We start from the raw sequence: 25,124 nt of genomic DNA on the forward strand, positions 1-25,124 counted from the left end.
CTGCCTCTTGTTGCATTACTAATCAGTAAACCAGATTTAAAAGTATAATCCACTGGATGAAGTATGGAAAGTTGCTTTGCCAGTATTAATTATTCTTGTTTGGCACTTTGACTCATCAGGAGGCCAGTGGAAATTTCCATCATACAAGATTTGTTAAATCATAGTTATAACCTACTTCCATTAGGTGGAGCTTATGGAGCAGCATTAAACCTGCTGAGCTTGTTATCAAGGATGGAGGGAAATCAGACATTGTTAAGTTACAGCGAATCCGAGTAATCCTATTATGGGTGAATCAGTAAACTGGAAATGCAAGACAAAGCATGTATGAAATCAGCATGTCAAAATCCTGAGGTTATGAAATATTTTTAGCAAAGGAAATCCAATACAAAGCTAAGGTTGATCATCTGCCTTCCACCACAGGCCAGGCAGGGGAGCTTCAACACCGGAAATTTGGTTACTGTTACTTTATACTTTATTAGCCCATCAGGTTTGTTGCTGCAAAGGCTATATGTTGCACCAAGTTTGAGAAATGATATTTTGTCTCCTAAACTGCCAAGTGAAGACATGAAGGACTGATCAAAACATTAACATTGTGGGAGCTACTGCCAGTCCACACCAACCCATCATTTTCAACCATTTAGTTGGATAGCAGCTAGAGCAAAATGAAGAGCTCAAAGTAGTTAAACAGCAGGGGTAAGCCACTTCATGAAGCCTTTCTTGTCCTTCAAAGTATGAGCCCCCTCCTCCCATTAGACAGAAAGCGTTCACCACTGATCGTCAACTTGCTTAATTTATGCTCAGAATCACATAGCACACAAATTGTGTTTTCAAATATCTTTATTGGAAGGCCATGCATTGCCCCCAGTTGCTGTATTTCAAATCACTGTACATTTACTTTGTGAAAACACTGGCTGCATTTTCTAGTACAAAAAACTAAAAATTGTTCAGGAATGTAGAGAATATTCAACTTAAATAGCGGAAAAGTGCACCATAGTTAACAGCTGCACTGCAGACATGTCTGCATGTTCCATAAGATTTTAAATAACTATCCTGTCTCAACACACAATATAAAGAGCAATTATGAAAAACAAGACACTTAAATATACTTCTAAGTTATTGGGTATAGTTTGCTGGCATTGGATAACCTATCATTGGCGTGGTGCCAGTTGCAGGGTATGCGTACTGCTGCTGGTTCATTGCACCGTGCATGTTTGCCATGTTATTCCCATACTGCTGATCATAACCATTCTGATAAGCTGGAGTGCCAGCTCTAAATCCACCCTGCATGCCAGCTCCTCCAAAGTTGTTTCCAAAGGCAGTTCCATTACCAAAACCTTGAGCACCATAGCCACCATTCTGAGCTTTTGCACCGAAGTCTCTCTTGCCCACTGCACCATAGGTTCTTTCAAAGTTTTCCCTCTCTCTAAAACCAAATCCACCTCTTTTGCCCGCAGAGTATCTGTCACGTCGGTCACCTCTGGAACGACCTGCAGAAAAATTAGAAGGAAAGTTTAAAAAACTATTCGTTACCATTTAGGACCTCCAACTCTTAACAACCAACCAAAGAGGAATAGTACTAGAACTGAACACGTCTTTACTGGTTACATTTAAGCACTGAAAGCTACTGTTAAGAGTTATTTTCTACTGTGATATTACAAGGAAGATCCATTTTAGGGCAAAAAGCAATTCTGATGTCCATTAAATAACACATGCAATGGAATAATCAAATACTAGAAATATCATACTAAGACAAGTTAAGATTTACCTGAACCTCTGTCTTCAACCAACTGGAGCAATTTTGGGTTGATTGCCTGATTTGCTTCACGAAGTACAGAGATGAGGTCGCTTACTTGCTTTATATTGTTAGGTGTAAAGAATGTGTATGCTGTGCCTGTTTTGGTACTGCGGGCAGTTCGTCCAATTCGGTGGATATAGTCCTCAGAGGAGTTAGGGTAGTCATAATTGATGACAAATTTCACATCTTCCACATCTGTAAAGTGTTGCAGTGCGGCAAAAAGCAATGTACAAAATTTTGCACACCACAACAGCCAGATGAAAAAGCAAGTTAGACAGTAATAGATTTTAAGATGGTAACTGCTGTAAAGAATGTTAATTATCTATTCCTGAAAAAATAAAAAAATAAAAAACCACAACACCTGAGATCATGGATGCTCTCTCTCCTCTGAACCTCTTTGCAATTCACCCCGTGATCTAAGTCCTTACCAGAGTGCCCCTAACAAGTCAAGTGACATCTGAATGCTTCTTGCAGTAAGACCAAATAAGTTCACAGTAGCCTCTTCCGTGTGCTCCCAAGGACCTCGGTATAAAAAAATGAGGTCTTGCCACACACCAGAAGCTCTAATAGAGGGCCACACTGCTTGTCTTGCCAAGACCTTTCAACCGCAGCTGCAAGAAAAACATACCTGTCCCCGAAAGGTCATCAAGTTGTTTTCATGCACTGTGTCTCGTCTAGGCAAGCGCTTCCAAGAAGCCAGCGTTCACTTGAGTGTGTGTCTCTCTCTGGCAGGTCTCGACATGACGGTTAGGGTATAGGTGACGGAGGAACTCCAGGTTTGAAAAGCCACTGCTTTTCCCACCCCAACTTGTAAAATTGAGAGGTGGACTTTCAAATTTCATGTGCCAGTACTCACCAATTTGTACAAGGCTCAGTACATTTTAAAGCTGCTCTCTCTCCATTTCAAAGGTTGGAAAAAAACCAGAGATCGCTGTAGTTTAATTATTCTTCGACATTTCAGCAAACTCACTGAAATCCAAAGACTCACGGACCACAGCAAACAGTATGCACACAGACTAAAACAGCAGTGCACCATGGCAGTCATGCAAAGCATGGAACAGTAGAAATAACCGGGCAAAAGTGAACCGTGAATGATGCTACCGTTTGAGAGAACAGTTTATGGGCTCGTAGTTTTTGTCTTTGCCTTTTGAAGATTACTGGCACACAATGTTCAACTTTCACCTCTCTATTGGACTGGAAGCGTCCAGACGATCACTTCCACTAGTCCTCCATCCCCCTCGAGTCCTCCGATTGTCATGCCTAGGCCTTGCCACAAAGACTGCACCTTTATGTGAAAAAACTTAGAAAAATGCAGAGGTTAAAGAAAGCAATGAACTTTCTTTAAAGTTGTCTGTCACCCAAAATAGTTATACTAACCTAGACCTCTGGAGGCAACATCTGTAGCAATCAGGATAGGAGCCTTTCCGTGTTTGAATTCTGAAACAAAGAAAACCGTAATTCATTTAAAAAAACATTTGTTATTCTAGCAGAATAACCCTCCGTCCACTGAATTCATAATTTAGAAGCCGTTCTGAATTACTCACCATTTAGAACCCAGTCGCGCTCCTGTTGACTTTTGTCACCATGGATACCCATTGCTGGCCACCTGCAGTAATATTTACCGTCCCATAAGTATCTTTTATCAAAGTCACTAAATTAACAAGTAGTACATTAGCAGTGACCTTTTATTTTGTCCTGCACAGCCAGTAAACGCACATGGCACCCCTACCCCAGGAAGTTGTTCTACTTTTATCAAGAATACACTTCTACAGTCTTTATCTTGCTACAAAATTCACACTTCATAAAATCTATTGGAAAATGTTGCTCTTGAAATATGGAATTACATTAATCCTTACCTGACAGTTCTGGAAATTATGGTAGGGAGACATAATTGCTTGGGGTTCTGCAGCACCAGCATGGGTACCACGGAATAGGCTACCCCTCCCCACATTTCAGGTATACAAATTTTTCATATTTAAAGAACTGAATTATTCCTTCAGTGCCTATGCTAATTTGGTTCACTGGAAATATTTACCCATCTCTCCTCATTTTTCTAGTAAGATCATCACATCTTCTTTTGGTCTCCACAAAGACAATAGTTTTGTTTTCTTTCTCGCTCATTATTTCTTCCATCAACCGAATAAGCCTGTTGCAAGAAAACGGTAGTATCAAAAACTTTCAGAAGTATGGGATTTGGCACATCTTGCTTCAAGGGAAGCGGTCAAGCCCCAATGCAAATGACTTCAGAGTATAAGACATTTAAAGATCTGCAGAATGCTTAAACTATTCTTTCAACAGAAAGCAATTCCAATTTTACTTACTTATCATCTTTCTCTACATCATGACATACATCCACTATCTGCAGAATATTGTGGTTTGCACTTAGTTCCAATGCGCCAATGTTGATGTGTACATGTTCTTTTAAGAAGTCTTCTGCAAGCTGCCTAACTTCTTTGGGCCATGTTGCACTCCACATCAGAGTCTGCCTGTCAGGCTAGAAGTAAAGGGATATTTTTTAACACTGTCAGTTGCCCAGCTCCTGGAACCAGCAAGTTCCTGGGCACAACTTCCCAACTGTGTCCAATAAAAGTGTGAACTTACTCTAATCTGGTCTACAATTTTTCGAATCTGGGGCTCAAATCCCATATCAAGCATTCTGTCAGCTTCATCAAGAACGAGGTAAGTGCATCGCCGGAGATTTGTTTTTCCAGCTTCCAAGAAGTCTATGAGCCTACCGGGTGTTGCAATGCAAATCTCCACACCTGAAAGCAAAATTTAAGGTACTTAGCAGTCATTTCTCAAAATGATTTTGCACTCTGTGGCTTATAAGCTATCATGGTGAGCCTTAACATATTAGAACGTTGTTCAGCTGTCTTTTTCATACCTCTTTCCAGGTCACGTATTTGTGGTCCCTTAGGAGCACCTCCATAAATACAAGTAGACTTCAAACGGCAGGCTCTGCCATATTCTGCAGCCACTTGCTGCACCTGCTGAGCCAGCTCTCGAGTTGGTGCCAGCACCAAACACTGTGAACAGAAGTAGAAATATAGTCATACTGGACTCTGCGTAATTACTGGTACAGATTGCACTGAAAATGACAGGACATTCTATTTTTTTTACTCCATTCTTTACTTTTTTACTTCTCTCTTCAAAGTAAACACACTGGTGCAGATTCACTTCTGGCAGTAAAGTTCATTACGACTTTATGCCTTTCGGTTAGCATTTTTCCATCTCTCTGCAAGTTTGTGGTGGACAAATAAATCATATGGCTTCAACTACTGCTATGGAAGATGTAATGAGCTGTGTTTATACTACTGTAACAGGGATTTTGGCCACTGGAGGGTCATAGGGAGCAAAGCAAAACTCATCAATACTGCAGTGGCAGTACTGTTCTGTGGCACTCGGGGAAAAAAATGGAAGCTGCTGAGAAGGCCCAGCAGCTTAAAAATAATGAAATAGACATGCTCCCATTAGTTATTCGCAGAACTTTAACCCTGAGGTCCCTGCCCTTTTTAGTCCTCCAGTTCAAGCTGCACCCCCAAAATTTGAACCCAAAGATCAAAAATCCAAACTTTCACCTCACTCTTATCACAAATACAAGTTTCTACAGCCTTGACATCCAGGTTTAAGCTCTTGTTACCCCTGCCAAACAACACATTTCATGTTGCTCTATACTTACAATGGGCCCATCTCCTCGTTCTAGGAATGGCTGATGGTTAATGTGTACTATGGCAGGCAACAAATACTGTTGGAAAAAAAGGAAGAATCTTAGTTCAAGAATTTTTGTTCATTCATTTCAATCATCTGAACAGCTAAATAGAAGTACTTACAGACAGTGTTTTCCCCGATCCAGTTTGTGCTACGCCAACCATATCCAGTCCACTCAAGGCAACAGGCCAACCTTGTGCCTGAATAGCAGTTGGTTCCGTAAAGTTCTGTCTCTGAATAACTTCCATAACGTTTGCTAAAATACAAGGAAGTATGTTAGTTACGTCCAACAACTTTATTAAAGAGGTGTATACAAATATGTATTTATTACCAATGAATTTATTACTTACCAGGAAAGTTAGCTTCATAGAAATTCATAACTGGTTTTGGACAATTGTGGCCTTTAACTGTGATCTCTTTGCCTGCTCTGTATTGTTCAATCTCTTGCTGTAAATAAAAAAACCATGACTCATCAGGTGTAATATTTACTGAAGTCACTAAAACAATGATTTAAACACGCTTTAATTGCAGCATAATTCAAGCAATATTGTCTACAAAGTGAGTTTTCATACCATAGGACGTCTGGCAACATCAGGGTGTTCCTGGTAGAAGTTCTTCTCAAATTTAGGAAGCTCATCTAGATTCCATTTTTTCTTTGTAAGCTTTTCTCCAGGGTTCCCAAACTTCTTCCCACCTAAAGATCCCCCTCGACTTCCTCCAAAACGAGGGCCACCAAACCTGCCAAAGCAAATTTTAATTCAGTGTCTTAAATAGCCATGGTTAAGGGGCATATTAAAAAACAATGGCTGCATCAGTATATCCCATAGCTTCCAGTCCAAAAGTTAAAAACACAGTAAGGTTCAGAACTGGTATGATGCTAGAAAAAGAGAACTGAAGTTGGGTTAACGCTAAAAAAAACAAATGTAGCTGACGGTAATTGCCGGGCACTCCCTCTTTGCGTCAGGCTCCTAAGTGGGCGGGGATGGTTATGAAACCTACAAGGTTCCGGTAAGAAGCTAGCTTTTTCAAGCGGCGGGATTAGGCTACTTCTCTTTTTAGACACATATATTAACGCTACATTCAGAGCCGGGGGAGAAATTCGAATAAATCTGTAGGGCGCCTGCGCGCACCCAAAAGGGCTTCTAAATCCCGCTTAGTCTACCCCCCCCCCCCGCCTAGCCTTCGTTCGCTAAATTAATCCCATTTCTAGACTGGGCTTTTTTGTCCGGGGCGCGTGGCAGGGGAGAGGTGGCGGGGGAGGCCGCCCGCCCAAACGCGCCAAGCCGCACACAAAGGAGGCCGAGAGGCGTCTCCCTCCTCCCTCCGTCTCTCGCTCCCTCCCGCTTTTGTCTTTTCCGTCTACGCCACATTTTCTAGTCGGCGCGTCCATTTTGACGCCGGGGCGGGGATAGAGAGAAGCAGACGGAGGAGGAACAAAGGCAGCCGCCGGCATTTTGATTTCCCCCTCAGTCGCCGCATGGCGGGGCCAGCCATTGACATCCGCCCGAGTCCAGAGACAAAAAAAAAGGGAGGGGGGTAGGGGAAACCGGTTTCGCCGATAAGAAAAATCCCAGTTCGCACGCCCTTTCCTCCCTCCTGCCCGCTGCTCTTCTCTTCCCCGCCCCCTGCCTAAATCGCCCTTTTTCTCTCCCCCCCTCCCCCGCGGAACACCACCGTCAAATTTCCCTCCCGCTCCTGGCCCCCCGCCACCCGCCCATCCTAACAATCGGGCCTTGGCCAGCGACAACATCCTTGAGGCGGTCGCTCATGCTTCTCCTCCGCCCCCTCCCCACATTCCGCGCGGCTCGAGCGGTCGCCGGGAAACGGCTGATTCTAGCCGCCGCCATTTTAACGACCCCGCCATCCCAGCCCCTGATGGTATTTTAAGCCTCGGGAGCCGGCCGCGAGTTAAGTGAACTGAGCCCCTCAGGCTCACCCGCGGTCCCTCTCACTGGAATACCCAGGCATGCTGACGGCGACGGCGGCGGCGATCAAGACGTCGATGAAACGGCAAGGACGGTCCACAAGCGAAACGCCGATGACGAGGGCGACTGAATGGGGAGGGTTCGGCCGAGCGGATGCCGGTTATATACCCGGCGCTGCCGCGAATGCCGGGAAGCCGGCTCGTGACGTCAGCGACAAGTTTGTTCGCGCCCTCTTCCCCCGCCCCCGCACGCGGGTTCCAGCGGGCGGAAGACTCTCTTCTGCTGTTCCTCGAAAGGCGGGGCAGGGAAAGGGGGGGCCGCGCGTTCTCGTCCTCGAAGCCGGCCGGCCGGCGTGGTTGTAAAGGAGGCCAAACGGAAGCGGCTCTCCTTGTCCGGGCTGCCATCAACGCCGGCCTAGGAAGAGTCTCGGCCTGAAACTTCCTGTAGGGCCTTCCTTTCCCCCACCCCACCCCACCCCACCCCTTTACGCGACCTCCCCCATTTAAAATCGAAAGGAGGGTCGCCCCCGCACACCTTAGGGAGCGAGCTGCCTGCGCCCCCGGGAAGTGAAATACCGTGCGGTTAGCGATAATGGCGAACTCTTTATGGCTTAGGGAGCCTTTCAAAGCGATGGTAATGAAGGAAGCCCTTCATAGCGCATATATTTACAGGAAATGTACAGCACCCACTATGGGCGTAGCCAAGGGAGGGGCAGCTGCCCCCACAATCAATAAAAATCAACATATAGCAAACTCGGGTTCTGCCCACTAACAAAAGGCCTACCTTTCATGGTACCCACTTTGGAAAATCCAATCCTATTGTCAGGGCAAGAGGAATATCTTTCGAACCTGACTGCACTGCACTTAACAGCAGTAATATAAAAGTCTCGAGTCCCTGACCTGATGAGAACCCGATCCTATTAATTTTGTGCATCGTGCTCCTCTTTGGCGAAGTTGCTTCTAAATTTCAACTGCAGAGCGACCTTTCTGCGGCAATAGTGTTGCCCCAAGACAACAGGCTCATTCCCCCATTCCCAAGCACCCTGCTCGGTTCCCTTTTTGCTTGCCAAAAAGAGTAGCAATAATAGTGATTTATTTTTTCTTGATTGTAGTTCAGAACATGAAACAACAGGTTATAGGGACGGCATCATACCGAGAGGATGCAACACGCAGGATAGGAGGAGAGGGGAAGGACACACCCCTCTGGATGATGACAACCATCACAATACAGTGGTTCCTCGGTTTATGAACACAATTGGTTCCGGAAGTCTGTTCATAAACAAGCGTTCATAAACTGAAGCGAACTTTCCCATTGAAAGTAATGGAAAGTGAATTAATCCGTTCCAGATGGGTCCGCGGCGTTCGTAAACCGAAAATTCGTAAACCAAGGTGTTCATAAACCAAGGTTCTACTGTACTAGAATGTCACAGGCCAACTTGCAGCACTGAAAAGAGTCATTGCAGAGGTCACTGCCACAAGTGCATATGAGCTGTAGAAGGGAAAGAGTGCACACATTTGTGTTTTTAATTCCCCTGGGGTCATCTGATGGAGGGTGAGCCAAAACAGGTATTTAAAAATAAATAAGACACATGGCGTAAGACCATAGCATTCTGCTCTCACAGGACTCACAGGAAACTTGAGGCTGATCCACACCCTATATTTAAAGCACATCTAACACACTTTAAAAACACATGACTTCCCCAAAGAATCCTGAGAACTGTAGTTTTTTTTAAAGGTGCTGAGAATTATAGCTATGGTTTCAGGGATTTTTGGAGGAATGATGTGTATTGGATGTGGTTTAAACATTTGGTGAGAACCTATCTAAAGACTACCCATTGGAAACAAGGTGGCAGCACAAAATTATTATTATTATTATTATTGATAATTAAATTTGTATACTTCCCTTCATCTGTAGACCTCAGAGTGGTTCACAACATATACAAGATAAAAAAGACAAAAGAAATAATAAAAACAAGAATAACTTCCTCCCCACACATTTTATTATTTTTATTTACTCATCCGAAACCTATTTTGGTATTATCCAGGAATTGATTCAGTTTGAGTAAGGCTGCAGAACATGACTGGAGTGCCAGGACTATTAGTATTATAAAGGAAAAATGATGATTGGAATAGACATTGAAAGTGCACAGAACCAAGCAAAGAATACCCATACAACAAACAAAGAGTTTGGATTTGATATCCTGCTTTATCACTACCCGAAGGAGTACTCTGCCAAAAAGCAAAGTAACAGTACAGCAATTATCAGATTTCCCAGAAGACTGTCAAGCCTCTGGATAAAGATACCAGTGGGGACTCCCAACAACAGCTACAAACAACACCATTTAAGTGCATAATCCATTTTTGGAAAAGGAGAGCTGAGGTCAGGTGTATAAAATCAGCAGTGCTAATACCCCTGTACCCCCACACTATACCTACCTTGGGAATTTCAAATGATCATAGACTCTGTGTGTTTGTACGTGTGTACGCTAGTTGAAGTGTCAGCTAAAGGCTTACAACAGACTAAGGGACTGCATCATCAAAGCAAAAACCATGGAAAATGAAAGCAAAAACTCAGAGCTACGTAGCTCCAGTATGCAACAGGTCCCAGATAAATTCCCCAAGCATAAGGCTTTATTTCTTCCAAAGTTTGTAGCCTATGGCTTTATAGCTATGGCTTTAAAGGTAATATCAGCACCTTAGACAGGGCTTGTAATTGAATATGCAGTCAATGCAGTTTTAAGGATCAGTGAAATATTAACCATGCTAGCCATACCTATTAAACATCTGGTTATTGCATTCAGCACTAATTGACTCTCTGGCTTCAAGGATAATTTATTGCAATAATCAACAGAGAAAGTTACCAAGGCATGGACCACTCTAGTCAGACTATCCAGGAACCGTTGTAGCTGGTGAACTACTTGAAACTGGAAAGAGACACTTCTCACCACAAAGGCCTCAAGTGACAGTGCTGTATCCACGAATACCCATGAAGTACATACCTGAGTTACACAAGGTTGTAGCCAATGCTGAAATGAATGGACCCAAGTTAGCCATATTCATTGATAATAATGGGTCTAATCCAAGTACAACCTACCATAAGATATAGGATCTGTACTTTGGCAATGCCCAGGGCAATGAATGTTACTTTGGCATACTGCAAAACTACACACAATTGTGTAGTTCAGCAAGTATGTGTTGCTGGTATTTCCTGGACTAAAGGAAATACGTTTCGAGACATTAGACTCACTTTAATCTAGTGTTTTCAGTCTTCAGCTTTATCTCTGTTGTGACTGAACTCAACTACAACATGGATGCTAAATCCAAAACCATTATTGTCAAAACTCAATAGTGTACAAAGGTTATTAAGCTAATATCAAGTGTTACATTTCTGGACAATGGACAATGGAATGGATAAAATAGTGAATTCCATAAAGTCACAAATGAATGTTTTGTATCACGCTTCTCAAATTTATTTCTTTGAAACAGGCATTTGAGCAAAATGGTTCTACGACAGCTAGAGGATAGAAATGGTTAAGGTTAGTTTTATGGACTCCAATGGAACATTAGGAACAAATGGCAAAGGCCTGGGATGGGATATAGCAGAATTCCAATTCTGCATACACTCTAAAATCAAACAAATAACACACAAACTCCTCAGATCCCACTGATGAAATGCTGAAAACTGCTCTTTCTCAGAGGAATCGCCTTCGAAGACTCCTGTAATTTTGACCTTGCTAGGTTCGACTTGGCTCCCCGTAAGTCATGTGTGCCCAACGTGCCACGCAAGCCCTTATTTTCCTGCCCACCTTCCCTCGCCTTCCAACCTATAACCATGTGCTTCATGGCTCGTTGGCAGCAGGAGCAGGCGCTCTCAAGGCTGGCACATTCTCCTTGATCATCCAAAATGACATCTGCCAAGGGGCCTGTTCCACTGGTTTACATCTTTCAAAATCAACACGAGTGCCGCCATCTGAAGACAAGAGGGTTCTTCTGCCCTGTCTGGAAACCTGGCTGTGGACCCAAGCACTGCTGGGCAGTGGCCTAGGTCTGTGAGTCTTGGGGGGGGGGGAAGGACACCTTTGCCAACTTCTGCTTTTAACTATGACGGCTCTCCTTTTGTAGTCGTTTAGTTGTGTCTGACTCTCCGTGACCGCATGGACCACAGCACGCCAGGCACTCCTGTCTTCCACTGCCTCCCGCTGTTTGATCAGATACCCGTAAAAAGAAGGATGCGTCCTGGAAAAAGAGGACACATGGCAACCCTAGCTGGGCCGCATGGTGTGTGTTTTTGTGTCTGTGTGTGTGACTTTAGGCCTCTCGCTGTCTCTGTCTCTGTCTCCATACCCCACCTCACAGGGTTGTTGTGCGGATAAAGAGCGCGTGGGAGAGGGGATGACGCCCTGCGGGCCCCCGAAGGAAAGGCAGGGCAAAAAAACAGGACGCAAATCGAACAAGGCAAAACGGAGCCTCGTTCCCGCTCCATCCCGCCATCAATTCCCCCGCCGCCGTTGCCACGGCAACTGGAGCGGCCTGGAAAATAAACAGCCGCGTCGCTTCGCAGCAACAAGGCGGACAGGCGGGAGGGGGGCGGGGAAGGCGCGAGACGACAGAGACAAGAGGAAGTCCTGCCTCTTCCGCTCCCAGCTGGCCAATCGCAGAGCAAAAGGCCGTAGAGCGGGCCAATCGTTTAAATATCCCTGGGCATCGCTTAAGGGCGAACGAAGCGGGAGGTGAGGGGGCCGCTCGTTTGGGCCCGGCTGCGGGAGACTAAGTCGCCTCCGCGTCCCAAGATGGGCGCCGCTGAAAGAGGTGGGCGGGCCCGCTCCGACGAGTTCCGGGCAGGGGGTGGTGCAGGAAGGAACCCCCCCCCAAGGCGAGGGACCCTAATTTCGGAGGCGGGAGTAGGGAGGGCGACACCCATTTTCCCCCCTCACCCCATTCCCACGCTCTCCTAACACCTGTTGCCCCTCAGCATTGGTCCTGCTGGCCGCCGGGGCTGATAGGAGCCGGAGTTTAGCAGAGCCGGGTTGGGGTTGGCTGGGGTCCCACAGGTTCCCGTTCGCTGTGGTAATGCGTTCCATATGCCTCTCCCCTTGCACGGGAGCGAGCAAAACCGCCGAGTCTCTTGGGCTTGCTATTCGGAAGGTCAGCGGTTCGAATCCGCGCGACGGGGTGACCTCCAAACATTGGTTCCTTCCCATCTTCTGCCAACTGGACTTAACCCCCAGGGGTCCTTTACCTTTTTACCTATGTATCTGAAGAAGTGTGCATGCACACGAAAGCTCATACCAATGACAAACTTAGTTGGTCCCTAAGGTGCTGCTGGAAGGAATTTTTTATTTTGTTTCAACAACGGCAGACCAACATGGCTACCTACCTCTAACTTTTTACCTATGTAAAACAGTGGGGCCACATCAGCCCCTTATCTCTATAGAAACACAGCTCAGTCGTATGTGATGTTAGTTTTCTCTTAAAGGCATCAGATCCCCACTCCCACAACGTTCCTATCTGGAAATCTTCTGATGCTCTACTACACAGTATGATCTAATTTAACATGGTTATTTTTCCTTTTTTTTAAAAAAAAAAGACCTAACAAACTTTGAAAGAACCCAGTACTGTAAAGGTAAAAAGGTAAATTGGTAAAGGACGCCTGGATGGTTAAGTTCGATTAAAGGCAACTATGCGGTTGCAGTGCTCATTTCGGTTTTCAGGCTGAGGGAAGCCAGTGTTTGTTCGCAGACAGCTTTCCTGGGTCATGCGGCCAGCATGACTAAACCGCTTCTGGCGCAATGGGACACCGTGCCAGAGCGCACAGAAACACCGTTTACCTTCCTGCCGCAGTGGTACCTATTTATCTACTTTCAAACTGCTAGGTGGGTAGAAGCCAAACTTCCAATCAGCACGAATACTGGGTTGCCCAGTATTGTATTTGCAACCAGTATTCATGAATGGTTGCTAATAATGAATTTTTAGAGGGAAATTCTGCACCACACACCCCTCTAATTCATCTCCTCTAGGCATACAATCTGACTCCCTACTGGCAAAGTCAAGAGAGCTATATGTTAAGTCTATCTGGTATGGTATAAGTGTCTGTGGATTTGAACCAACTTCATCAGATATGGTGAGGAGGGCCCTCGCCTAGGAAAACACAAGGTGCTCAAGAAGGACATATACGTGACCATTCTATTGCATGTCTTTATCACTCTTGCCTGTGAAGTGCTGTTAAATAATTCTTTTAACTTATCTGATGACACAGATGAGAAAGCTACCCTTAGAAGAATTTTGTTCTTATCAACACACAGTTAAAAGGGAATCAATCCTTATGACTATTCCAACTGTGAGCGCTTACAATAAATACAAGATTGATTCCTTGCCTTCAGATAACTAAACACCTGATAAAATGCTGTTTCTTTTAGCACCTCGGAAGCAAGCATTTTTTCATTATATTTGTAATAACATGTACTGTATGTTTCCATTTAGCAGTATAAGCAAACTTTAGTTTGTTGCATACGTTTTCTCTTTAATTTGTGCCTTTACAATGTATTGTATCTTATTTGTATGAATAACACTCTTGCATGTGAGTGAGCCCCACTGAAGTCATTTGCATTGAATTTTGAGTATATCTGTATAGGATTGCACTGTGGGGGGGAAGCTCATGTTCTTAGAAAACTGAGCACATAGTGCCGTCCTGGTTTTTGTCTTGGCTTCCTCACTTGGCACTAATCTAAGAGAGTATATTTGGTATTGCTCTGAAAGAGACCTGTGGCTTGCAGCTCTTTCCGACAGGTTTTGACAGTGACTATACAAAAACAAGTATGCAATTGCAACATGATATCCAATAACTGGTTCAAAGGGCTCTATATTAAACATATATTATCTGGCAAGGTTTATCAGATTTCCATATATTTGAGTACAGAATGCTAGCCCAAATTAGGTTGTAGTCTTTGAACAGAGTTTGTTTCAGAAGCTGGAAATTGACTAAAAGTTTGCAGGCCCACCAATACTTTTCTTTCTTAAACCATTTATTTATACTGCCATCAGATGTCAAAGAGAAAAACAACTACCAGACTTTTAGAAGACAACTGAAGGCAGCCCTGTTTAGGGAGGCTTTTAATGTTTAATAGATCACTGTGTTTTATTTTTCTGTTGGAAGCCGCCCAGAGTGGCTGGGGAAACCCAGCCAGATGGGCGGGGTATAAATAAATTATTATTATTATTATTATTATTATTATTATTATTATTATTATATTACTCAGAAATATTATTTAGTACATCACAATGCAAATATAGGAGCTCACCAATGTTTTGATACCCAAAGTGGTCTATATCATTAAAACAATGCATGCAAAAGCTAAACTAAAACGGTCACAGTGGCATTACAACCCTTATCATTCATCAAAATATATTTTAGTTTTGGCTTCCTGCTGCATGTTACAGACGCAACAAAATGCTAGGTCACGGGTGGGGAGCTGCTTTTGTCAGGAGGGTGGGACCACCCACCTGTCAGTCACCTGAAGTTATGGTTCTAAGCCATGCTCTCCTGATTGCTTTTTTTGCAGCAAGGCTGACATTTGGCATTGCTTAAATTTGTCAGTGAATTATTATTACTATAAAATGATTGACACACCACTTAATTCCTGGTTGGCAAGCACAATTACTTTTAGCAGTAGTTGGATCTACTCAGGAATGCAAACGCTTGGTGAGAAGGAACAATCAGGAGCACACTCTGAGCTTTATGCTCCTGGTTCTTCATTGGCACTCATCACTATACGAGTCCCACACCTGATGGGTGTGAATGAAAATGGCCTCACAGGCCAAATTTGGAGGTCTTGGGTGCTTAATTTGACCTGCAGATTCCCTACCAGCATGGTTAGTGTTGTGTAGAAAAAAATACTTTACATTGCTGTTTCCAAAGGGCTTACAGCTGAAAAAATATAGGAAAGACAAATGTGAAAAGACTAGATTCTTACATATGGATGGCATGCAGCCTGAAGAGTATTGTGCAATCAACTATCATATTACCTTTTCCCCTCTAAGCATTTAAAAAAAAGGAATCTGAAGATAATAAATCGATCATTAAAAGACTCAAAAGCAACACTGCCACATATTCCTTCCTGAATTGTCTGCAATGTCATGCAGTTCTATACCAGGCTGACAGAGCAAACACATGCTACATTTTAAGCTAGTATTTTACATACACTTGTAGTTAGATGAATGATAAGGTCTAGACTAGAGAGTTATTTTTAAAATGTGATAATATATTTTTAAATATATATATTTTAATTACTAAACTTGATACTCCTATAAGAGTTTGACCTTGACCTCTAAACGCCACTTTTCCTACCCAACAAGATTGGTGAGAATGTTGGTTCATCATGTGCTACTGCAGTGGTAATAAATAAATAGGCCTGTCAGTTCAATTGCTGGTGATTAATGTATGCATTATGAGATAAATGGCAATTTTGCACCCATTATTTCAGAAAACTTGTTTTTGACAGAGATTAAAAAAACATTGTTAAATCCTTTTTGGGTCCTTGATAGAAGATTTTGTAGCCTCCTTTATGCAAACACATTCTCTGAAAAGCCATAATGTTTCATCTCTTATTTTAATAGAATGGGTCAATGTTGCCAATGATCTCCTGACAAAATGTAACATAGATCTGCATGTCAGCAATCTCTCAGACTGTGGAGCTAAAGTGTTTATTCATCTTTATGAATCGATACTGGGAGAGAGAGTGCCAGGTAAGAATGCATGCCTCCTACCATGTCTTGGTTTTCTAGGGTAATGTTTTTTTTCCTGTTGTCTGTGCATATTTGAAATAAATAGTAATGCTGTGAGATTTGGACGTAAATAGGCATCATATGCTCTGTATTCAATAGCTTTTAATAACATAGTGAGAGAACACACACACACACAAAAACACCTCACACACACACATCTCTAATTGTAACTAAACACAAATGGAAACTTTGCCCTAAACTTATTTTTAACAACATTGGCACATGAGAGCACTGAACAATCTACTGTCATATAGATTTCTGCCAACTGACTCATGGAGTCTGTGCAGACTTGCTCTCAGATTACATTAAAAGCAGCTTACGCAGTATACCGTTCTGTGAAATAATAGCATGATGCAATCCCATTATTTTATAGATGTCATAGCCGCACCTCGTTGCCCTGAAGACGATGCCCATAATGTGCAGGCAGTGATAGATTCGTTGGCTTTGGACTACTTGCAGATCAGCTTATCGCATATAACTGGTGGGTACCTATCATTTGTGATCTAGTTGAGATTCCTGCATTGCAGGGAGTTGGACTAGATGACCCTCGGGGGCCCTTCCAACTCTACCATTCTATGATTGCTATTGGAAAAATTAATAATAAAAAATTGTATGTACTTTTATGGTTGGGACGAGCAATGATTTAATTATGCTGGATGTATGTAAGTCTGACAGTGCAATATTTATATTTTATGAATTTACTTAATTGTAAAAAAAACCCTCAAAGTGGTTTACAAAAAGGTAAAATCAAGAAAAATTTAAAACCCTACAAAAGTTATTAAAGTACTAAAGCAGATTAAGATCACCTCAACTTTCTGAGCATCTGGATAGGCTTTTCTAAACAAGAATGCTTTTTAGCAGGCACCAAAAAGAGTACAGTGAAGGCACCTGCTTGATCTCAAAAGGCAGGGAGTTCCAAAGTTTAGGCACTGCCCAAATAAATGGCCAAGTTTTTACAAATGCGGAAGGGGTATTACGTGGCACTTGTAGTAGTTCCAATTTTACAGATCAAGGGGTTCAACTGGGTGCCTGTGGGGTAAAGCGATCTCGTAGGTAAACTGGTCCCAAGTTGATATGGGCTTGATAAGATAAATTGGCTTATGTTGATAAGATACTAAGAGTAACACCTTGATATGATACATGTATTCTTAGAAGTCAGCCCCATTGCCTCCTGAATCTGCAGTATATAAAGAACTGCAGTCCAGTTTGCTTGAGGAACTCCATGTCTCTTGGTTGTGGGAACCAATATAGAGCATATTGTGGGCAAGGGAAGGAGAGAGAGATTGGGGGAGTGCTTCTGCAATAACTCAGTAGGATATAACCCTGTCCACTTAAGGAGCAATATTTAGTCTGTATGAACTTGGCAGTTTCCTCCTCCCACATTTTTAATCAATGTTTTAACTTACTGGAAATGTGTGACCTGGGCTGCAATCCTAAACACACACTGTGCTTCTGCGTAAAAGCGCACAGGGGATCATGCTGCTCAATGAAGCACCTTTTCCCAGTAAGACAAATTGATAGGGCCTTCCTAAAATCTAGGAAGTATATCCGACTTACTGAAAGATTTAGGACCTAAATCTTTCATTAGTTAAAACACATTCAGAGCAGTATCCCATGAGATAGCTCTGTTAGCACAAGGATTTTGTTAGTGCATGAAAGACATTTGGGACTCAATACCAGTTGCATTTCTTTCTGGCTGACTCTTCCCTATATCAGCAGTTATCTAAAGAGGAAATGTCACTGCTTTGGATAATGGATTTGTTCGTGGATCTCTATTGTTAGCACTGTGAGGAGGGTCAAGCCGCCACCAAGGTACAAATATACAGGTGAAACTCGGAAAATTAGAATATCATCGAAAAGTGATTTATTTCAGTAATGCAACTTATTATTTTTCTTTTTCCTTTTAATTTTTACAATTTTTTTCTTTTGGAAATTCCACAGTAATAAAACAAATAGTTACAATACTACAAAAATAAACATCGCTATTACATTTCATTAATTACATTCCATTTATAATTGACCCGCCTAACGACAAATAATTACAATTACAACAAATAAAGGCTTGACATATCTTGCTTTGCATGTCATGCATCTATCTCATATATTGGTTTCACCTTTAAGTTGCGTTGCTGAAATAAATGCACTTTTTGACGATATTCTAATTTTCTGAGTTTCACCTGTGCTTATGTCAGAAACCGTTATTCCTCTCCTAGCAAAACAATTGCACCTTGGAGATGGAGCTTGCAAGAATCCTTGGCATGCAGGATTGTGCCCCAAGTGTTCTAATGCAGCTCATTAAACAAAGCTACAGAGTTGACATTCCCTGCTGCTACCCTTTCCTTCCATTTTAGAACTGTGACTCAGAGGTGAGATTACTTGAAACCTGTGTGAGTTTCCTTTCCAACACTATGCTCCATGGAGCAGCCTCAGATGCTTTCCAAGGGCTTCCAAATTTTTTAAAAAGGGATTCTAAGGGATTTGGAATGAGAAAGGAAAACACCCTCTGCATGATTTTCTCTCACCGTGAATTTCCCTTTACTTCATCTAATCGTAATGAGCAGAGAGAACAATCCACAACACAGATTGCTTTACACCGACTGTTGCATTAGGCTTGATTTAAGCAGGACTTTGAGCCATTTGCATGGAGGCCAGCCCTGCCCATCATTCTACCGGTTGTGAAAGGCATACGCTACCCATGTGTGGTGTCCCCCCCCTTCTCTGCCAATCTATTAACACTGATTTTTGTCAAGGGGAGAACATTGTGAAAGGAAATAAGGAGTCCATCAGAAATCTCTTGGAAATATTTGATGGCTTGCTCGAGTACCTGACAGAAGAAACCAGTGAGACGGCTTCTCAGAATGGCGGTGAGAGAAGGGGCATAATCAATGGCATGCGCTTCCTCTGTGCAGATAGCGTATTCTATTTATTTGTATGTAGCTGTATCACTTTTTGCACCTAGAGGGGTATTCTTAAAAAGAGAGGGCACTTTCAATGCCTTGCTTAGCATCAGTTGCTATGACTTTATGTTGGCATAAAGTGAAAGGACTTACAGTGCCTCTCAGTCACTGTCAGGCTGTAATTACAGGAACAAAAAATAAGAGCATAGGAAATAATAGAAAAGAAAGAAAAAGGTTATTATTAGTTATTGAATTCATATACCGCCCTATACCCGGAGGTCTCAGGGTGGTTCACAGAACAAAATCAAAATATAAAACCACAAAATATGGAGTAAAACAATGCTAAATTTCTTAGCAAGTAGTTTTTATTTAACAATATTGGTTGCAAAGCAATCAAGCTTGTCAGATTTAAAGCTCAAAGTGGCTGGTACTGGATGAAACTGGGTTTTTACAACAGTGCCAGCACACCTTACATAAGCAGACAGTGGATCGTATTAGCTTCTGTGCCGGAATAAATAATTTGCTGCGTTAGTCATACGCTGACCGATATGCCACTGCAGATGTGTGGGCTGAGGAGGGAATTGATACTGTCACAGTAATATTTGTGGCAGGCAGAGGTCTGTCTTGCTCCTTGCTCATAATAGTTTTGTTTATGAACAGAAGATCTTAACCAGAGGGCTGAAGATGAAGTCCAGACTACCGGTCTTGAAGAGGAAGAAGGTGGTGTTCTTGATGTGCCAGTTCCCTCCCTGACACTTCCGTCTGCCTCGGGGTAAGGCAGGTTCATAGCTCCCTTAGCTACCCAAGTCTTTACTAGGTTGCAAAGTGTGTAACATGTTAGTACCCCTGTTCTCTGCTTCCATAGGTGAGGCAGTGGTGCAGCTAGGTAATTTTAGATTATGGCCTTTCGATGACCATGGGCACCACTTTAGTTGTGGAGCATGCAGTTAACATCTCTCTTCTTCTCGCTCCCCACCATTGCTTTCTCCACAACTGCTTCTGCATCCCTGATATGCTAGAGCAGGCATCCACAAACTTCGGCCCTCCAGATGTTTTGGAGTACAATTCCCATCATCCCTGACCACTGGTCCTGTTAGCTAGGGATCATGGGAGTTGTAGGCCAAAACACCTGGAGGGCTGCAGTTTGGGGGATGCCTGTGCTAGAGCCTCTGCAAGCTGATTGTTATGTACTGAGCTGAATCCTAGAACAATAGGATTCAGAATCAGCGGGAGCTACCCAATCCAACTCCAGGTGGAAGTGAATCCGCAACCTGATTGGCCTGCTGGAGCAGCCAATCAGGCGGCTGGCAGAAGTGAATCTGCTACCTGATTGGCCTGTAGGAGCAGCCAATCAGGCTGCAGGCAGAAGTCAATCCACAATATAATTGGCCCACAGGTGTAGCCCTGAAGTAGCCAATCACGCAAGGCCCATTGTGTAAATAATGTATATAAGCAGATGGTTTTGGGAAAAGAGCCATTCGTCTTCTCTTCTTCTCCTTGATGAATATGAGCTGAATAAAGAGCATGAAATTCACTCTCGACTCCGAGTATATTTCACTGGCGACGAAGGTGGGATCCTGCTGAGCTGACCGCCACCACGCACTGCACCGCAGCACCGCCACCTGCTGCACCGCTGCATCGCACCGTGCATCCAGGCTTCAGCTCCAGGACCCAAGGAACCCAGAATGGCAACCGACAGCAGCTTCTTGCCATTCAAACCAGCATCAGGAGACTGGGAAGGGTACGCCGCCCGTTTCAACTTCCTCCTGCAAGCGAAAGAAGTCACCAACGATGCCATGAAGAGGGCGACATTCTTCAGCGTCTGTGGAGAGGAGACGTTTGAAATCGCCCGGGCTCTCCTTGCACCTAGAGATGTCGCTACCGTCTCTTACAAAACAATAATGGAACGGCTGAAGGAGCACTTTTCACCACAGCCCTCGGTGGTAGCTTGCCGAAATGCCTTCTACGCAAAGCGGCAAGCCCCAGGGGAAACCATAACTGGGTTTGTGACCTCCCTCCGCCAAGCCGCCCGGTTATGCAACTTCTCAGAGTTGGAGAACATGCTTCGTGACCGCCTCGTCGGTGGCCTGAGGGACGAGATGTTGCAACGACGCCTCTACGCCAAAAAAGACCTCACGTTCCAGATTGCTCTGGAGGAAGCCCTGGCAACCGAAGCCGCTGAGAGGTCAACGCAAGAGGCACGACCGGCCCCGCCATCCCAACCGAGGGTCTACCACGAAGACCTCACCGACGAATCCGAATCTGACAGGGAGGAAGTACACCAAGCACAGCGGCGCACTCAAGCAGCACACACACCACAGCAGCCTCGACGAGAAGGAGGGAACTGTGCAAGCTGCGGGGAGAACCACGAGAGGAGGACCTGTCGTTTCCGCAACGCAGAGTGCAGGCAGTGCAGAAAATTGGGACACATCGCCCGGGTGTGTCGGGCTCGACTCACCCGTCGACAAGCATCAGATGACCGACCCAGGAGCCCCAGGTCACACGGCACCATGCACCAAGGCAACTCGACGGAGATCACGGACTACCAGGTATTCCAGTTGCCCCATCCCAGCACAGAGAAAATTTATATAGAGGTACAGATAGAGGGAGCCCCATGCCGCATGGAGCTGGACACGGGTTCAACTCTATCCATAATCTCGGCCCGAACATTAAGGGAACTGTGCCCTAATGGGGGTCCCAAACTAAGGCCGGCCCCATTCACCCTCCGGGACTTCCAGAAACGTAAGGTCCCTACAATGGGGGTGGGGACCTTCAGGGTGCAATATCGAGGGCGAAAGCAACAATTGGACTTGCTGGTAGTTAAGGGCCCCTACGTTAGCTTACTGGGACTGGCATGGTTTGGACCTCTGGGGCTAGCCGTTACCGGGGTGAACCGCACTAGCTTACAAGTGGACGTGGACGCCATATGCAAAGAGTTTCCAGGGGTTTTCGATGGGGCATTGGGACGATATACAGGACCCCCCATTGCCCTACAGCTAGACCCCGCTGTACGACCCATCAGGCACAAGGCCCGCCGGGTCCCGTTCGCCCTGAAACCCCGCATAGACGAGGAATTGGACCGGCTCGTGGAGCAAGGAGTGCTGGAGCCGGTGCCCAACGCCCCCTGGGAAACTCCAATTGTCACACCCGTCAAGCCTAACGGTTCGGTCCGCATCTGTGCAGACTACAAATGCACCATAAACAAGGCTCTCACGGCCCATGCATACCCAGTGCCAGTGGTCAGCCATGTCCTCGCCACCCTGGCTGGGTCAAAAATCTTTGGCAAACTGGACTTGGCCCAAGCGTATCAACAGTTGCCTGTGGACGAAGCCACAGCAGAGGCTCAGACGATTGTGACGCACAGAGGGGCATTCAGAGTAAAGCGGCTGCAATTTGGCGTTAGCGTGGCACCAGGCATATTCCAGAATCTAATGGACTCTCTCCTTAAAGGGATTCCTGGCGTCACCCCCTTCTTCGATGATGTACTGATCGCCGGGCCCACACCAGAGGAATTTGAGGACCGCCTCCGCTCCGTCCTGCACCGTTTCCAGACGGCGGGCCTCAAGGTGAAGCGGGAAAAGTGTTTACTGGGAGTGCCGCAGGTGGACTTTCTGGGATTTAAGGTGGACGCAGAAGGGGTCCATCCAACCGGTGACAAGGTACGGGCCATTTGTGAGGCCCCAGCGCCCAAGAGCAAGCCCGAACTTCAGTCATTCTTGGGACTATTGAACTTTTACCATGCCTTCCTTCCCCATAAGGCAGCGGTAGCGGAGCCCCTACACAGACTCCTAGATAAAAGGGCCCCTTGGGTGTGGGGCCAGCGACAAAGGGCCGCATTCCAGGCAGTCAAGGACTTGCTCGTCTCGAACTCGGTCTTGGCACACTTCGACGAGAGGCAGCCAGTGGTGCTGGCATGCGACGCCTCTCCCTATGGCATCGGCGCTGTCCTGGGACACCAACTCCCGGATGGAAGAGAGGTGCCGGTGGCATACTTCTCCCAGACGCTTGCTGCAGCCGAACGAAACTACTCACAGATTGACAAGGAGGGTCTGGCAATCGTGAAGGGCGTAAAAAAATTCCATGATTTCTTGTACGGGCGGCCCTTTACCATAGTGACTGACCACAAGCCGTTGCTTGGCCTGTTTGCCCCCGAGAAGCAGACCCCCCAAGTGTTGTCTCCACGTGTCCTCAGGTGGTCAATTTTCCTTGCCGGCTACCAGTATGCACTAATCCACCGCCCTGGGAAGGCGATGGGCCACGCAGACGCACTCAGCAGGCTACCACTACCAGAAACAGGCCCCGACCCAGCGCCTGCGCAAGAGGTTATGACCCCGGAGCTGCTTCCCGACCGACCCATTCAGGCACAAGAAGTTGCGCACCATTCCACAAAAGATAGGGTCATCTCCCGGGTCCTGGACTGGGTGTGGCGAGGATGGCCCAGCAGCAGCCCCGGGCCAGAATTCGCTGGCTACACAAACCGCAAACATGAACTGTCGGCCCACAAGGGGTGCCTGTTATGGGGAAGCAGGGTTGTTGTTCCCCAGCCCCTCCGCAAAAGGGTCCTCACAGCCCTACACGAGACACACCCAGGGGTAGTGAGGATGAAGGCCCTCGCCAGGAGTTATGTGTGGTGGCCGGGGATTGACAGAGAGATAGAGGCCTGGGTCCAACACTGCCAGACCTGCCAAGAATCCCGCCCGGATCCCCCAAGGGCCCCAGTCCAGCCCTGGGAGTCCGCCCGACATCCATGGTCACGCTTGCACGTGGACTTCGCTGGCCCCTTCCAGGGAAAAACATTCTTCATAGTGGTGGATTCCTACACCAAATGGCTGGAGGTCGCACTGGTACCGTCCACTTCTACGGCGGCAGCCATCCGGGTACTACGTAAGCTGTTTGCAACCCACGGGCTCCCTGACACCCTCGTCTCGGACAATGGAACCGCATTCACGTCAGAGGAGTTCCAGACCTTCACAGCGCAGAACGCCATCTGCCACATCCGCTCAGCACCATTCCACCCTGCCACCAATGGCCAAGCGGAGCGCATGGTGCGGACCACCAAGGACAGCCTCCGCCGCATAACACAAGGGGACTGGGAATACCGCCTTGCCGCATTTCTTCTAGCACAGCACAGCACCCCAAGCACAACGACGGGCCGGAGCCCAGCTGAACTACTCATGGGCCGGCGCCTTGCAACTAGACTGGACCGACTTCACCCCGACAGAGCTCAGGATGAGGTAGTGGTGGGGAAAGGCAGGAACCCCCGGACATTTGTGGCCCAGGACCCAGTGTATGCAAAGAATTTTGGGGCAGGCCCAGCATGGGTACCCGCCACAGTCACCAAGGTGACCGGTCCCGTGTCGTACGAGGTACTAACGGAAGGGGGGCAATGTTGGCGCCGCCACTGCGACCAGCTACGGCGACGATTCCCAGGAGGAACCCGGGAGGAGAGCGGGACAGAGGGGTCCCAAGGGGACAGCAGGGCAGTGAGGCCTGTAGAGCGAGAGGGGTGGGCAGGGGAAGCAGAAGCAGTAGGCACAGAGGGGCGCCCCGAGGCTGGAAGGACACCGGAACCAGAGTCACAACCTAGTGGTTCAGTGGCGCCAGACCAGAAAGCCCCGGCACAGCCAGCAGCCTCGGAACACGAGCCAGAACCAGAACCCCTGACCAAGGAACACCCCAGGCCACAACGCACACGGAGGCGGCCAGCAGACCTTGGGGACTACGAATGCAACTTCCCGGGCAGGACTGGAACTTAGAGGGGAGGGGTGTTATGTACTGAGCTGAATCCTAGAACAATAGGATTCAGAATCAGCGGGAGCTACCCAATCCAACTCCAGGTGGAAGTGAATCCGCAACCTGATTGGCCTGCTGGAGCAGCCAATCAGGCGGCTGGCAGAAGTGAATCTGCTACCTGATTGGCCTGTAGGAGCAGCCAATCAGGCTGCAGGCAGAAGTCAATCCACAATATAATTGGCCCACAGGTGTAGCCCTGAAGTAGCCAATCACGCAAGGCCCATTG

General features: G+C 45.9%; 2 protein-coding genes across 6 annotated transcripts in view; one reads left to right on the forward strand and one right to left on the reverse strand.

The window, feature by feature from the left end:
- Positions 1 to 819: 819 nt before the first annotated feature.
- DDX5 (DEAD-box helicase 5) lies at positions 820 to 7,548 on the reverse strand. Of its 4 annotated transcripts, none has more exons than XM_035103983.3 (13): positions 7,464 to 7,548; positions 6,076 to 6,241; positions 5,854 to 5,950; positions 5,626 to 5,759; positions 5,475 to 5,540; positions 4,680 to 4,821; positions 4,397 to 4,557; positions 4,117 to 4,289; positions 3,831 to 3,941; positions 3,340 to 3,401; positions 3,173 to 3,232; positions 1,766 to 1,990; positions 820 to 1,487 (listed from the first exon to the last, which is right to left on the reverse strand). In XM_035103983.3, the coding sequence occupies exons 1-13, from the start codon at positions 7,469 to 7,471 to the stop codon at positions 1,114 to 1,116; spliced, it is 1,779 nt and encodes a 592-aa protein (XP_034959874.1). In that variant the 5' UTR covers positions 7,472 to 7,548; the 3' UTR covers positions 820 to 1,113. The 4 variants fall into 4 exon arrangements, with proteins under 4 accessions (XP_034959874.1, XP_088519095.1, XP_034959872.1 ...); XM_088662969.1 differs by having other exon boundaries at positions 3,340 to 3,404; XM_035103981.3 differs by having other exon boundaries at positions 7,440 to 7,548.
- A 4,414-nt stretch (positions 7,549 to 11,962) lies between these two features.
- The window catches only part of CEP95 (centrosomal protein 95), a 32,880-nt gene continuing 19,718 nt past the window's right edge, over positions 11,963 to 25,124 (forward strand). Inside the window, exons 1-5 of one of the 2 annotated variants that reach the window (XM_035103984.3) lie at positions 11,963 to 12,236; positions 16,041 to 16,169; positions 16,582 to 16,689; positions 18,959 to 19,072; positions 19,766 to 19,877. In XM_035103984.3, coding sequence (XP_034959875.3) covers positions 12,218 to 12,236; positions 16,041 to 16,169; positions 16,582 to 16,689; positions 18,959 to 19,072; positions 19,766 to 19,877 — 482 coding nt within the window. In that variant the 5' untranslated portion in view covers positions 11,963 to 12,217. The remainder of the gene's footprint in view (positions 12,237 to 16,040; positions 16,170 to 16,581; positions 16,690 to 18,958; positions 19,073 to 19,765; positions 19,878 to 25,124) is intronic. The other variant, XM_035103985.3, reaches the window with a different exon arrangement.

Source organism: Zootoca vivipara, chromosome 2 (genome assembly GCF_965207765.1).
Source record: "Zootoca vivipara chromosome 2, rZooViv2.hap1.1, whole genome shotgun sequence".
NCBI classification, from domain to species: domain Eukaryota; kingdom Metazoa; phylum Chordata; class Lepidosauria; order Squamata; family Lacertidae; genus Zootoca; species Zootoca vivipara.